The 14,883-nt window shown below is 35.8% G+C and overlaps 1 protein-coding gene across 13 annotated transcripts in view; it reads right to left on the bottom strand.

Annotated features, from left to right (window-relative positions):
• ATRX (ATRX chromatin remodeler) overlaps window positions 1–14,883 on the bottom strand; it is a 261,805-nt gene that overhangs the window by 222,411 nt on the left and 24,511 nt on the right. For 5 of the 13 annotated variants that reach the window (XM_039849209.1, XM_039849201.1, XM_039849176.1 and 2 more), the window contains exon 1: window positions 14,031–14,092. The exons of the other annotated variants lie outside the window; for them this stretch is intronic. In XM_039849209.1, the coding sequence (XP_039705143.1) occupies window positions 14,031–14,077 (47 nt within the window). In that variant the 5' untranslated portion in view covers window positions 14,078–14,092. Of the gene's footprint in view, window positions 1–14,030; window positions 14,093–14,883 lie in introns of those variants that run through there. 13 annotated transcript variants of the gene reach the window in all.

The raw sequence follows: 14,883 nt of genomic DNA on the forward strand, positions 1-14,883 counted from the left end.
AACATCGGTAGGTCAGGGGTAGAAGTGGGGGCGGTGGGGGGGGATTAAAGAGGGGGAAAAAAATCATGGACTAATGTTTATTTGTGAATTCATTTCATAAACACATACAAATCACTCATTTAAGTGTCCCTTGCCTTTAGCCCTCACTGGGTGTTCCCACAGACAATTCAACCACCAGCAATATATATACACACTGATAAAAATTAAAATCATAGCTAACATTTACTAAATATCTATAATATGCCAAGAATTGTTCTAAGTGCTTAATATACATTATCTCATTTAATCTTCACAACTACCTTATAAAATAGGTACTATGATCATCTCCATTTTACAAATAAGAAAACTGAGGTACAATACAGATTAAGTAACTTGCCCAAAATCACAATGCAAATAAACTATGGAGCCAGGATCTAAATCCAGCTGATAACTCCTCCAAATTCGTCAGATTCTTAATTACAAAGTACTTAAAAAGTAAAGGTTTGCTTTTTAATATAGTTAGTAAAGAAGAGGAAGAGATTTTTAAAGTACTCGGGGTAAAAAAATCTTAGCAACATTGAACTAGATGGGGCCTTTAAACAATTAAGTTCTATGTCCTGAATTTACAGCAAACCAACTATGATTATAATTAAACATATTCTACTCGATTACATAAAAATTCCACAAATACATATGGCATTTGAAACAGCTCTCAAGGGCCACAGAATAATATCTACACTACTTTATGCCCTAATTACTAGCAAAACAGCCACTTAATAAGTATTTGCTAAATAAGCTGAATGATTAAAAGTCTTTATTTTGTTTCTATACTTGAATGTTTGTTACTTTACACATAAAATAAGCTGCTGAAATTTTTTATATTAAAGGCATAACTAATCCTTGCTCAACCTTAAACCATAATGTTATAGAAAGGTACTGATCCTTGTTTTTATGGAGTTAGTTCTAAATCTACTGGGTACCTCCATATTCCCTGATCTACTATTATAGTCTGCATTTAGAAAAATATTAAGAGTTACCAGACTTGAAATGAGTTCCATAATTATGATCCAAGCTTCTGGACTTTGCTCACTCTGATCAAAGAATGTAAGAGAAGGTTATCTGTTCTGTGACCAACTAGCGTATCCCGCATTTTCTGCCATAAAAAAAAAGTAGGTAATAAAGAAATGGAGGTCCAAGTTCTAATATATAGGAAGATATGATGGAAAAGTCAAACAAGGAATATTTTTCACAGCAGAAAGATGAGTAAAAATTACTTAAATTTTATATAAAACAGAATTTGTTTACTGCTCTCATTTTTTCCGTCCCATTCCAGATATCCTATTATAGCAGGCATTGAGACTATTCTTCCTAGCAAACGGAATCTACTCCGATTATACAAATCCAAAGTATAAACTGCACATTGCAACAAAGAGCACATACAAACTACTTTGAGATTAGAAAAATAAACTTTTTGTTCAAAAACAACTATATCACTAATTATGCACCCTTGGAAAGCTCCCTTAGACTCTCTGAACTATATAGTGATGATTTCAGTTAATAATTACCTCATCTTAATTTAAATAGTAAGGAAACAACTCAAAAGCATGTGAACAAAAATATAAGGAATCAAGAAGATTCCAAATAATCCAGTGTCACAACAATTGAATTGTGGCTAAATTTCTTCCTTGGGGCTGTGGTAGTGACAGAAAAATGTAAAAATCATTTTAAGACATAAATGTACTTTATTTTCTTGAACAAGAGTTCTGACAGGCTATACAGAAAACCATTCTACTTTGTTACTGACTATAAAATGCATAGAAAAAAATCCTAATGGACTATTAAAATCATAGTACTACATCAAGAACCCTGAATTGAGAGTTAATCTTGGTTCTAGTTCTAAATACTAACTAGATTTATGACCTTAAGCAAACTGCAACCTCAAGTAGAGCTCAATTTCCTCACTTGTAAAATAAGAGAACTTTACTAGATGACTATTAAGAAAAACTTCCAGCTACTGAATTGCTTCTGAAAAGATCATCAATCCAACTTAGTTTTTTATTTTAAAAGAAAACCAGCTGCATGTCCACTCCTGGAAATAACCAACAACAGTTCCCTTTACCTCTGCAATGTACTGATCTCAACATCCCTCCATTTTAATTCACACCATCCTCGGACTACAGGAAAAGTCTTACTAATTTAAAGAGACCCAAACTGTATTTCTAAAGTTCTACTGCCTTCCTCTTTTTATCAAAGTATCTCACAAGATTGTTATGTAACCTACCAGGTCATAGGGATAAAATTTTAGAGCTAAAAGCACCTTAAAAGAGGGACTGAACTAGATAAAAAGGAAAAACTTGAGGCTTAAGGAAACATTTACTAGTAGACCCAGCACTAAAAGTAACAGTATGGTCTTAGTTCAGTGCTTTTTCAATATTTCATTCTATTAATAACACTATGTCCCATGACCTGAAAATACCTTGACTTATTTTCTATTAACCAGTTTCAAACTCATTTCATTACTTCACCAACTATTAAGTGTGAATGGAAATCAAGCTAGCTATCGTCAATGAAAGAGATATACATCTTATAATAAATCTACTTTGCCCATCATTCCACTCTTTATCTTTGTTAACTTATCATCATACCAAAAGCAGGAGACTCAACAATTCTCACAGAGATCTGGCTCTGGAGTAAGGACATATTCCTCTTCCTGTCATGTTTCCTAACTTTTAGAAAACTGCATGCAACAAAGAACAAAGATTTATTATCTATCATTACACAAATAAATGTTGGTTTTAACAATAACTTTAATAAAGCAAACATGAATATAAGGAAATGTTTTGAACTCCTCATTCTTAAAATTGGATCAAAACAAAGCCACACTACTCAAAATGAAGGAAACATGAAACATATCCATGTTTCCTTAGAAGGACATCATTAAATATGAATAGTATTCACATAAAGAAAAAATTTTGTTCTTAGGCAATTTTCTTGAAAAACAGAGATACAGTAAATAAGAGATAGGAATTAAAATAAATGTAGCTATGGATATGGTCCTAGTAATTTCTTTGAAGGCAAAATATTATCCATTATCATAACAGCACTCAAAACCATGAAAATCTCACTTCTGAAATCATAATTACATAAAAACTGTCAGACCTAGGTTTTAGAGAAAGGATAGCAAATTAAAATACAGTATCAGCAAAATCTACTCAACTTACTAAGTATAAAACAAAAGGGAATAAATACTATATTCTTTGACATGACTATGAACATTTTACGAGAACATTTACAGTTCTTTTACTTCTGATAAAAATTACTACTGGGGAGGAGGAAAAAAATGGCGTAGATGATAGAGGCACTGTTCATCCCTCCAGCAACCAAATCAAAGTTGTGACAAAAACAAGGAACAAACAGCAAGGAAAAATCACCAGGGATCTAGAAGAACAATCCATACAACTAGGGAGAAATCTAAGAAATCACCCTATAATGGCAGAAGGTAAGACAGGGCAAGGACACGAGGTCTCAAGCAGCTGAGTGACACAGGGGATGCGGCAGCGACATCCGGCAGCTGCAGAAGCCTCTTAAAGGGGCCATCTCCGCACATAGACTTTGGCAGTGACAGACCGGCTCAATTTGAGCACCAGCACCAGTTCAGCTGGGCAGGGGTCAACAGAGACTTAGAGGGGACACAGAGTTGTTGAAGAGAGGGGCGAAGGGAGACTAATTCAGTACAGAAGTACTTGCAGTATCGACTGTTCCTCTACTGAGCCCTCCCTGTGCCAGTGCACGGACTCAGCACTGCCATAGCAGAGACCTCATCAAACTGGATAACAGAGGTCGCTTTGCCCAGACGATTCCCAGAAACTCCACCTCCCACAACGCATGGCCCCCACTCAAGCCATATCCAGGTGTATCCTCAGAGAATCAGGTGCTCCTTACTGAGCAGTGCCTAGACTCAAACTGGTAGCAACTGGCCTCGGTTTCTAGCATCGCCTTTCGAGGCAACTACAAGCAAAACATCTGTAGATTGCTTGCTGAATCTTAACAGGTGGCCCCAGATGGGCAGAGGCTGGGGCAAAATTTGGCCTGCAGCTGAACCCCTCTCAGGACTGTGCCATTGGACATCTACCACACAAGGCTGCACTAATAAGGCTGGGAGACTTAAGAGCTTTGTTTAGTACATAGAAACAGACACGGAAAGGCAGCCAAAATGTGAAGACAAAAAAGCAGAAACCAAATGAGAGAAAAGAACAGAGATCCAGAAATAATGGAGTCAAGCAACCTAACAGATGCAGAGTTCAAAACACTGGTTACAAAGATGCTCAATAAACTTATAAGAAGTGTAGATAAATTCAGTGAGAACTTCAACAAAGAAATAAAAAACATAAAAATGAAAATGGGAATTATAAAAGAGAACCAGTCAGAAATGGAGAAAACATTATCTGAGATGAGAAGTATATTAAATGGAATAAACAAAGTGAACAAAGAGGATCAAATGACCTATATAGAGGATGGGAAAGCAAACAACACTCAATCAGAATGGCAAGAAAAAATAAGCTGAGACTATAATAATAATTTAAGGAGCCTATGAGACACTATTAAAGGTAAAAAATATCCATGTCATAGAGATACCTGAAGGAAAACAAGAGGTTAAAGAGCTATTTGAAGAAATAATAATGGAAAACTTCCCTCACCTGGTGAAGGAAATAGACATACAACCTCAGGAAGCTCAGAGAGTCCCAAAAACCAGGAACTCAAATAGGACAACACCAAAACACATCATAATTAAAATGCCAAAGGTTAAATACAAAGAAAGAATTTTCAAAGCAGCAAGAGAAAAGCAGTTAGTTACCTACAAGCGAGCACCCATAAGACTGGCAGCTGATTTCTCAAAAGAAACTATGCAGGACAGAAGGGCTTGGCACAAAATATTCAAAGTGATGATGACCCAGGATCTACAATCAAGAATACTTTACCCAGCAAAACTACCATTTAGAGTCGAAGGACAGATAAAGAGCTTTCCAGACAAAAATAAGCTAAAGGAATTTATCATCACCAAGCCAGTATTGCAGGAAATGTTGGAGGGACTTCTTTAAGAAGAAAAAACATGTATCAAAAACAGGAATAAAGAATGGTAATAACTACATTCCTATCAACAATTACCTCAAATGGAAAAGAATTAAGTGCTCCAACCAAAAGACAGAGTGGCTACATGGATAAGAAAATAAGACCCCTACATATGCTGCCTACAAGAGACTCACTTCAGATTAAAAGACACACACAGACTAAAAGGAAGGGGATGAGAAAAGATATTGCCATGGACCTAGAAAGTATCGCGCTGAATGAAATGGGTTGGATAGAGAAAGACAAATATCGCATGATTTCACCTACACGTGGAATCCAAAGAACAAAATCAACAACAACAAAAGAGGAGATAAACTCATGGATACAGAGAATATTTAGAAGGATACTAGATGGGAGTGGGGTTGGGAAAGGCAAAAAAAATAAAAGGCAAAGGGATTAAGAGGTACAAATGTAAAGCTACAGAATAGTCATGGAGAGATAGAGTGTACCATGGGGAAGATGGTTAATAATGTAATAGTGTAAGGGGGAACAGGGGTACTAGATTTAATGGGGTGATCACTTTGAGAGTTATATGTATCTCTGATCATATACTTGTATGCTATACAACTGAAACTGGTATATTATTGTACACCAAGTATAACTGAAAAAAAAAACTCAATGAATTGCACAATGTAAATACAAGCAACTAATTATCTATTATATTTCAATAAAAACAAAAAAAATTACTTCTCATTTTCATTAAATGCCATTTAATGTTTTAATTGAATAAATTTAAGTTTCAAGACCATAACATTTAAATAAAAAGGAAAATAAATCAGGAGAAAAAAAACCTCCAGTAAATATGATGAAAAATAAACATCTACATTCAATTAAAATACACCAAACACATTAAAAAATTTTGTCATTACAGGAATAAGGACAAAAAAATAGAAACAATTCTAATAAAATAGTCAATTAATAAATCATGTTAAACTACCTTTAACCTCTTATAGCAAATTATTATTTTACATACAATAACTGAAATAGCAACAATCTCCAATGAAGGTACAGTGAAATGTGTATGCTCGTACATTATATTAGTAGTGTAAATATGTGTAAACACTTTAGAAAGTAATTAGTAAATAAGCAAAGAATCATAAACATTCATAACCTTTGATCCACTAATCTCTCTCTTAGGAATATAAACTAAAAAATTATCTTTTATTAAAAGTATTATAAGCATGAAGTTATCACATTATAAGAATGAAATCAGAACTTTGATTGCTAAGAGAATACTTGTGTAAATTATGGTACAACTAAGTGAATTTAAAAAAAAGCGATTAAAAACTAAGCAGAACGGAAATTAGGGAATTGGTTGAGAAAGGAATAGGGAATTACTGTTTAATGGATACAGTTTCTCCTTGGGATAATAAAAAACTTCGGGAAATAGATTGTGATGATGGTTACACAACACTGTGAATATACTTAATGTCAATGTGTTGTACACTTAAAAATAGTTAAAATGGTAAATTTTATGCTATGTATATTTTACCACAATAAAAACTATGGAAAAAAAAACTATGAAAACTACATTTTTAAGTTAAAAAACTGATTCTAAAATTTATGAGAACATTATATATGCACATGTCCAATAAATTAAAATGGGGAAGGGGGAGCAAACCACTGCAGTTCTCAATGGGGGCAATTTTGCCCCTCTGGGTAAATGTGACAATGTCTGGACACAATTTTGGTTGTCACAACTGTGGACAGGATTATCATCGGCATACAGAGGGTAAAGGACGAAGGATACTGCTAAGCATCTTACAGTGCATGAAGAATCCCCCGCACAACATATAATTATCTAACCCAAAATGTCAACAGTGATCCTGTTGAGAAATCCTGCCTTAATAAGATTTGGAGAGTTCTTCATTAATGTATCAATATCATTTTTAATGATTGCATGGTAAATTAAAAAATGCATTAAATAATCAAAATTTGGGGCTCTTTTTCTTTCCTTACAACCCTCCATCACAATCCATAATCTTTACCCAAAGAGAGAAATGGGGAACAAAAAAAAGAAAGCAGCAAATCCTCACACATGGATTATTATTCTGCTAACTTGTTCTTAAACAGATTATAACAAACAGAACAAAACTGGAATTGGCAGGCTTTAACAATTTCCATAAGCCTGTCCATACATTGGGTTTATTATTATTATTTTCTATTATATTCTGTTACTTATCACTCATTTCTGTGTCATTATAGCAATTTATTTTCAAATTTGAGACCTATTACTGTCTTACATCATTTCCTTGTGATGATGTAATTTTTTTCCGGCTTTACTGAAATATAATGGACAATTAGTTGCTTGCATTTACACTGTACAAGTCAATGACTTTTATTTTCAATTATAGTTTGCATACATAAAATACAAGTTTCACTTGATCATGATCAGAGATCCACATAACTTGCAAAGCAATCACCCCACTAATATATCCCTCTTCACCCTTATGTATTTATTAAATTATTAACAATCTTCCATGTCTATTCTACAAAGTACCTCTTAATTCCTTTGGCTTTTTTTGCCAACCCCCAAACCACTCATGTCTAGTAGCCCTCAAAATAGTCTCTGTATCAGATGGCCAATAGACGTATGAAAAGATGCTCAAGGTCACTAATCATCAGAGAAATGCAAATTAAAACCACAATAAGATATCATCTCACACCTGTCAGAATGGCTATCATCAATAAATCAAAGAACAAGTGTTGGCAAGGATGCGGAGAAAAGAAGACCCTCATATATTGTTGGTGGAATTGCAAATTGGTGCAGCCATTATGGAAAACTGTCTGGAGGTTTCTCAAAAAATTAAAAATGGATATATATTTTTTGACCCAGCAATTGCACTTCTGGGTATTTACCCAACGAAAACCAAAACAATAATTCGTAAAGATCTATGCATCCTATTATTGATGGCAGCACAATTTACAATAGCCAAGATGTGGAAGCAACCTAAATGCCCATCAACAGACGACTGGATAAAAAAGTTATGGTTCATATATACAATGGAATATTACTCAGCCATTAAAAAAATGAAATCCTACCATTTACAATAACCTGGATAGACCTAGAGGTTATTATGCTGAGTGAAATAAGTCAGACAGAGAAAGATAAATACCATATGATTTCACGTATGCAGAATCTAAGGAACAAAAAGATAATTGATAACTGACTCACAAATATAGAGGACAATCTGTTGATGAACAGAGGGTATGGGGGGTTGAGGGGCTGGGAGAATGGGGTGAAAGGTTAAAGAAGTACAAATTAGTAGTTGATAGGTGGTCACAGAGATGCAGTTAGCATTAATATATTGGCTAGGTGGAAAACCAGAGTAGAGAGGGAGTAATTAGGGAGATTGTTTTATAAACTATATAAATATCTAACCAATGTACTGTATACTTAACACTAATAAAAAGAAAAACATTCTCTGTATCTACGAGTTTACTTATGCTTTTGTTGTTATTTTGTTCTTTACAGTACACTTGTACATGAAATCATGTGATATTTGTCTTTCTCTATCCAACCTATTTCATTCAGCGCAATACCCTCTAGGTCCATCAAGACAATATCTTTTCCCATCCCCTTCCTTTTAGTCTGTATCTCTTAACCCGAGGTGTCTGTTACAGGCAGCATACGTAGGGGTCTTGATTTCTTATCCATTTAGCTACCCTATCCTTTGGCTGGAGCACTTAATTCTTCTCCATTTGAGATAGTCGTTGATAGATCTGTAGTAATTGCTGTTCTTGTTTATTATTTTGATATATTTTTTTTTTACTCTTAAATAAGACCTTCCAACATTTTCTGTAATACTGGCTTGGTATTGATAAATTCCTTTAGTTTATTTTTGTCTGGAAAGCTCTTTATCTGTCCTTCAACTCTAAATGATAGCTTTGATGGATAAAGTGTTCTTGACTGTAGATCCTGGGTTTTCATCACGTTGAATATTTTGTGCCAAGCCCTTCTGTCCTAAAAGTTTCCTTTGAGAAATCAGCTGCCAGTCTTATGGGTACTCCCTTGTAGGTAACTAACTGCTTTTCTCTTGCTGCTTTTAATATTCACTGTTTGTATTTAATCTTTGGCATATTAATTATGACATGTCTTGTTGTAGGCCTCTTTGGGTTCCTGGTTTTTGGTACTCACTGAGCTTACTAGCGTTGTATGTCTATTTCCTACACCAGGTTAGGGAAGCTTTCCATCATGATTTCTTCAAATAGATTTTCCACTTCTTGTTCTCTCTCTCCTCCTTCAGATACCCCCATTATGCAGAGGTTTCTACACTTAATTTTGTTCCAAAAACTCCTTACATTATTATTATATTCTTGGCTTCTTTTTTCTTCTCATTCTGATTGGGTGACCTTGGCTTCCACATCCTCTATATTGATGGTTCGATCCTCTTCTTCATCCACTCTGTTGATTCCTTCTAATATACTCTTATTCTCAGATAATGTATTCTCTATTTCTGACTGCTTCCCTTTTATAATTTCCATTTCCATTTTTATGTTTTTTAATTCTCTGTTAAAGGTCTCACTGAGTTCATCTATTCTTCCCATAATTTCATAAGCATCTTTATAACCAGTGTTCTGAACTCTGCATCTGTTAGATTGCTTGCCTCCATTATTCCTGAATCTCTGTTCTGTTCTCTCACATGGTTTCTGCTTCTTTTTCTTCCTTTTTGGCTTCCTTTCAGTGTCTTTCTCTATGTACTAAGCAAAGCTCCTAAGTTTCCCGGTCTTATTAGCATGGCTTTGTGTAGTAGGTGTCCAGGGACACAGTCCTGAGATGGGTTCAGCTGTAGGCCAGTTTTAGTCTCAGCCTATGCCCCTCCAGGGCCACCTGTTAAGATTCAGCAAGCAATCCACAGATGCTGTGCTTATAGTTGCCATAAGAAGCCATACAAGAAACCGAGGCCAGCTGCCACCAGTGTGAGTTTGGTGCTGCTCAGCAAGGAGCAACTGACTCCTCAAGACACACTTGGATGTGGCTTAGGAAGGGCCGTGAGTTGGGGGAGACGGAGTGTCAGGGACCCTCTGGGCAAAGCGACCTCTGTTATCCAGTTAGATGATGTCTCAGCTACGGCAGTGCTGTGTCCCCATATTGGGAGGGGGCAGGGCTCAACAGAAGAGCAATAGATACAGCCAGCACATCTGTCCAGGAGCAAGCCTCACCTCCAGCCCTTGCTTCAACAACTCAGTGTCCCCCTATAAGTCCCTGGTGCCCCTTGAGCAGCCAACAGGGCCTTGGTGTTCAAAGCGAGCAGGTCCATCACCGCTAAAGTCCAGTCGTGTACATGGCCCCTTTAAAAGGCATCTGCAGCTGCCAGCTGCCACTGCTGTAGCCTCTGTCCCATTCAGCCACTCGGGACAAGGCAGCCTCGCATCTCCACCCACTCCCACTTTTTACCGTTGCAGGGTGATTTCTTATTTCTCTCCCTAGGTGTAATGCTTCCATTCATCTAGATCCCAGGCAACTTTCCTTATTTGATAATTATTCTGTAATTGTGTAAAAGAATACTCTTTTTCTGTGAAAATACTAAAGCTTTTAGGAGAAAAGTGGCATGATCTCTACAATTTACTCTCAAATGATTCAGGAACAAAAATGAATATAATGAGATAAAATGCAAATGGTAAAGTATATGAGACAAAGTGTTAACAATGGTGATTCTAGACAAAGGGTAAATAGTTCTTTTACTAGTTTTGTAACTCTTCTTTAAGTTTGAAATATTTGAAATACTATCAAAATCAAAGTTATAAAAAATGTTATAGCATTTTAACTCCAAGTATCTTTCTTTACTCAAGACACAGAATTATTGTAAGAGTCCAGTTTTAATTAATCTGACTACATGTCCAATCCAAGAAAGCAAATAACAGTTTAAAATACATCACTCTGATGTTTTAAAAAACATAAACTTTGACCATTGACCCACTTCACTCTTGCTTTTAAATACCAAGAACTGTCATCAGTGTCGATAATATATAAAAACTTTTGAGAAATAAGACGATGATAAAGTCTACAGAGTGATTTGATTTTAGAGCAATGTCTGAGATCTAGTTTTAGTTTTCTATAAATCTCCACCCTCCTTCCTTATTTTCCTACTGTATAGGCTAGAGTTATCTTCTTCTTGAGTTTAATATTCATCATATGTTTTTATCATCTCCCTATATCATTATTGTTCTTTAGAAAAAGTTAATCATACCATTCTAAAGACCTACATGTTGGTTAATTTGTTGATTTTCTATAATAAAAAGGCAAAAAACGAAATCTTAACATAGTATAAAAAAACTTTTCAAATCTGACCCCAACTACCTTCATTTTTTTCAACTCTATCTCCCACATCTTCTGCAATCACACTTAATGTCTCTGTGTTCTCAACGCACACAAGGGCCCTTCTATCAAGTCTCTAGATATGCCCTTTCCACCACCTAATCAATTCCACCTACTTGCCTTAAGATCTAACCCAAAACCACCATTTCTCTCTTTGCAGAATACTTGCCATCTCCAAGGCAATTTTTTGCTGTTCTTCCACATTTCTTCGTTGATATCTCTACAATCATACTTAACCTCATCACAATGTATTGCAGCCATTTATTCCTCCACTTAGCTCATTATTATCTGTAAATTCTTTATCATCTAGAATAGTAGTTCTCAGATGGGAGGAGTGTGCCACCCCCACACCCCCGCTACCCACAGGGACCATGTGACAATGTCTTTAAACATTTTTGTTTGTCACAACTCAGGGGAAGGGTGCTACTAGGTAGAGGCCAGGGATACAATGCATACACAGCCTTCAACAACAAAGAATTATCTGGACCAAAATGTCTATAATGCCAAAGTTGACAAACCCTGACCTAAAGCAATGTTTGGTTCACATTAGGCCTTTAAAGTGTTCATCAAAATAGAATAAACCACTTATCAAAGAATTTAGGAACACAGAAAGGAATATATAATATGAACAGTACAGGCTCAAGAATAGCCAAGACAGTACAAAGAACAATGTGGACATTCATGCCCTAGCAGATATCAAGGCTTCATAAAAAGCTATAGTTATTAAGAAAATGTGGCACTGGCATAAGGACTAAAAAAAACACACCAGGAATGACATCACAGACAATGGTGGAGCAGGTAACTCCAAAATTCTGTCTCTCCGCTAAGGCAACAATTATGCTGGCAAAACAGTCAGAATCAACTTTTTGAAACTCCAGAATCTAATCAACAGCTTACAACCACCAGGGGAACATTTAAAAAGAAAAAGCTGCTGAACTTTGGTGAGAGCACTGTGGTATTTTAATGCACCTACCATGCCCTACTCCCCGGCTACATGGCAGCCATGGAGACAGTGACTCACATTCCTAATGCAACTTGTAGATGCCAAAGAGAGTAATATGGACCTTATTCAGAAAATATTATGGTTGTGTGTTTTGACCTGTTCGGTCATTATCTGATGAATTGTGTCAGGGGTCTGCCTTTCTTTCACCCACCTCAGAACTCTCTCAGGAAAAGCAAGTTCCTGAGATGAGCAGGGTTTATCCAAAGCATTTAAAGGCAAATATACTATCCACCTGGGGCAAGGAATAACAAGTCAGTCAGCCACTAGACAAACATAAAAGTATAGGAAGGAAGGAAGATATATATGAGTAAATAATGACTAAAATGCTCCTGCATGTACCAAGGAATCTGGAAGATGACCCATATGCCCAGGGCTGAACACATACTCAGAAAAGATATGAGAAAGCCATAAGCTTTCATCTCTGGCTGACCTTTAGCCTCCACTCAATCAGAAAGGGCTAGGGAAGAATGGCAAATGAATTGGCTGAGCACTGAGAAATGCCCCAAAACTGAGCCAATATGCAAAATTCTAGAGAGTTGTTTTGCTGTGTTTACTTCTAGGCATTTAAGAAAAACTGACAAACCACTAAGTGACAAATAAGCTTTCAAAACAAACACTTCGGTGTCCACACATGACAAAGAATACAGACTTTATGAAAATAGATTAGAAAATTAATTAAGCAAAAACTACAACCTACCACAAGCAGCAGAAACAAACCCCAGAGAGGAAGGAGAACGTTTTCCAGGGCTACTACATTAAATGCAGTCATGCCTCACTTAACTGGGATACATTCTGAGAAGTGCAACATTAGGTGATTTTGTCATTGAGTGAACATCATAGAGTGCATTTACACAAACCTATGTGGTAGAGCCCACTATGTACTTCAGCTACATGGTATAGCCTATTGCTCCTAGGCTACAAACCTGTACAGCATGTTTCTGTACTGAATACTATAAGCAATGGTAAGTATTTGAGTACCTAAACACATCTAAACATAAAAAAGGTACAGTAAAATATGGTATAAAAGGTTTAAAAATGGTAACCTATATAGGGTACTTACCATAAATGGAACTTGCTGTACTGGAAGTTGCTCTGGGGGAGTTAGTGAGTGAGTGGTGAGTGAATGTGAAAGACTAGAATATTACTGTACACTGCAGTAAAATTTGTAAACACTGTACACTTAGGCTACACTAAATTTATTTTTTTAAATTTCTTTCTTCAATAAATTAACCTCAGCTTACTGTATCTTTTTTTATTTTATGAATTTTAAAAATTTTTAACTTTTCAACTCTTGTAATAAAACTTAGCTTAAAACACAAGCACATTGTACAGCTGTACAAAGATATTTTCTTTCTTAATATCCTTATTCTATAAGCTTCTTTTTTTTTTTCTTTTGAAAATTTTTGTTAAAAACTAAGACCAAAACATATACATTAGCCTAGGCATACACAGGGTCAGGATCGTTAATATCATCTTTCACCTCCACATTTCGTCCCACTGGAAGATCTTCAAGGGGAATAACATGCATGGAGCTATCATCTCCTATTTATCTCCTATGAGATAACAAATGCCTTCCTCCAGAATACCTCCTCAAGGACTTGCCTGGGCTCTTCTTGAGGTAGTATCACTCTTTTCAGAAATATGTCCATGGTGGTTTGCTTGGTTTATTTCATCACAGACTTACCTGTAAGCAGATAATGCACCATGAATATTCCTCTCTATAATGCAAACATTTTGGTACTGGGGTTCATGTTTTCGAACTTTTTAAGAGGCTTGCTGAGGTCTACAAAAGCTTCTACTAAACTCTGTGAATTTTCTTGGGAGCTTCTCTATTGGGACCACCATCATATATGCAGTCTGTCATTGGCTGAAACATCATTATGCAGCACACGACTACATTCAAAATGTCAATTTTCAACAAAAAGTCACACGCATACAAAGAAACAAGAAAGTATGGCCCATTCACAGGACAGGAGAGAAAATTAACAGAACCATCCCTGAGGAAGCTCAGACATTGGAACCAGGAGACAGGTACTTAAAATCAACTATCTTAAACATACTCAAAGAGCTAAAGGAAACCATGGACAAAGAACTAAAGGAAACCAGGATGTCTTAACAAGGTAAGAATACCCAGGGGAAAAATTGTAAAAAGGAACCACAAAGTTTTGGAACTAAAAAGTACAATAACAGTAAAGAAAAACTCACTATAGAGGTTCAACAAAAGTTTGAACAGGGAGAAGAAATAATCAGTGAACTTAAAGATAGCTCCGTTGAGATAGGTCCATTGAAATTATCCAGTATGAGGAAAATTAAAAAATGAAGAAAAATTAACAGAGCATCAGAGACCTATGAGGTCCCATCAAGCATATCAACATACACATAATAAGATTCACAGGAGAGGATAGAGAAAAAGGAGCAGAAAGAATATTTTAATAACTGCCTAAAACTTCCCAAA

This window comes from Pteropus medius, unplaced genomic scaffold (genome assembly GCF_902729225.1).
Source record: "Pteropus medius unplaced genomic scaffold, Ma_sr-lr_union100, whole genome shotgun sequence".
NCBI lineage: Eukaryota > Metazoa > Chordata > Mammalia > Chiroptera > Pteropodidae > Pteropus > Pteropus medius.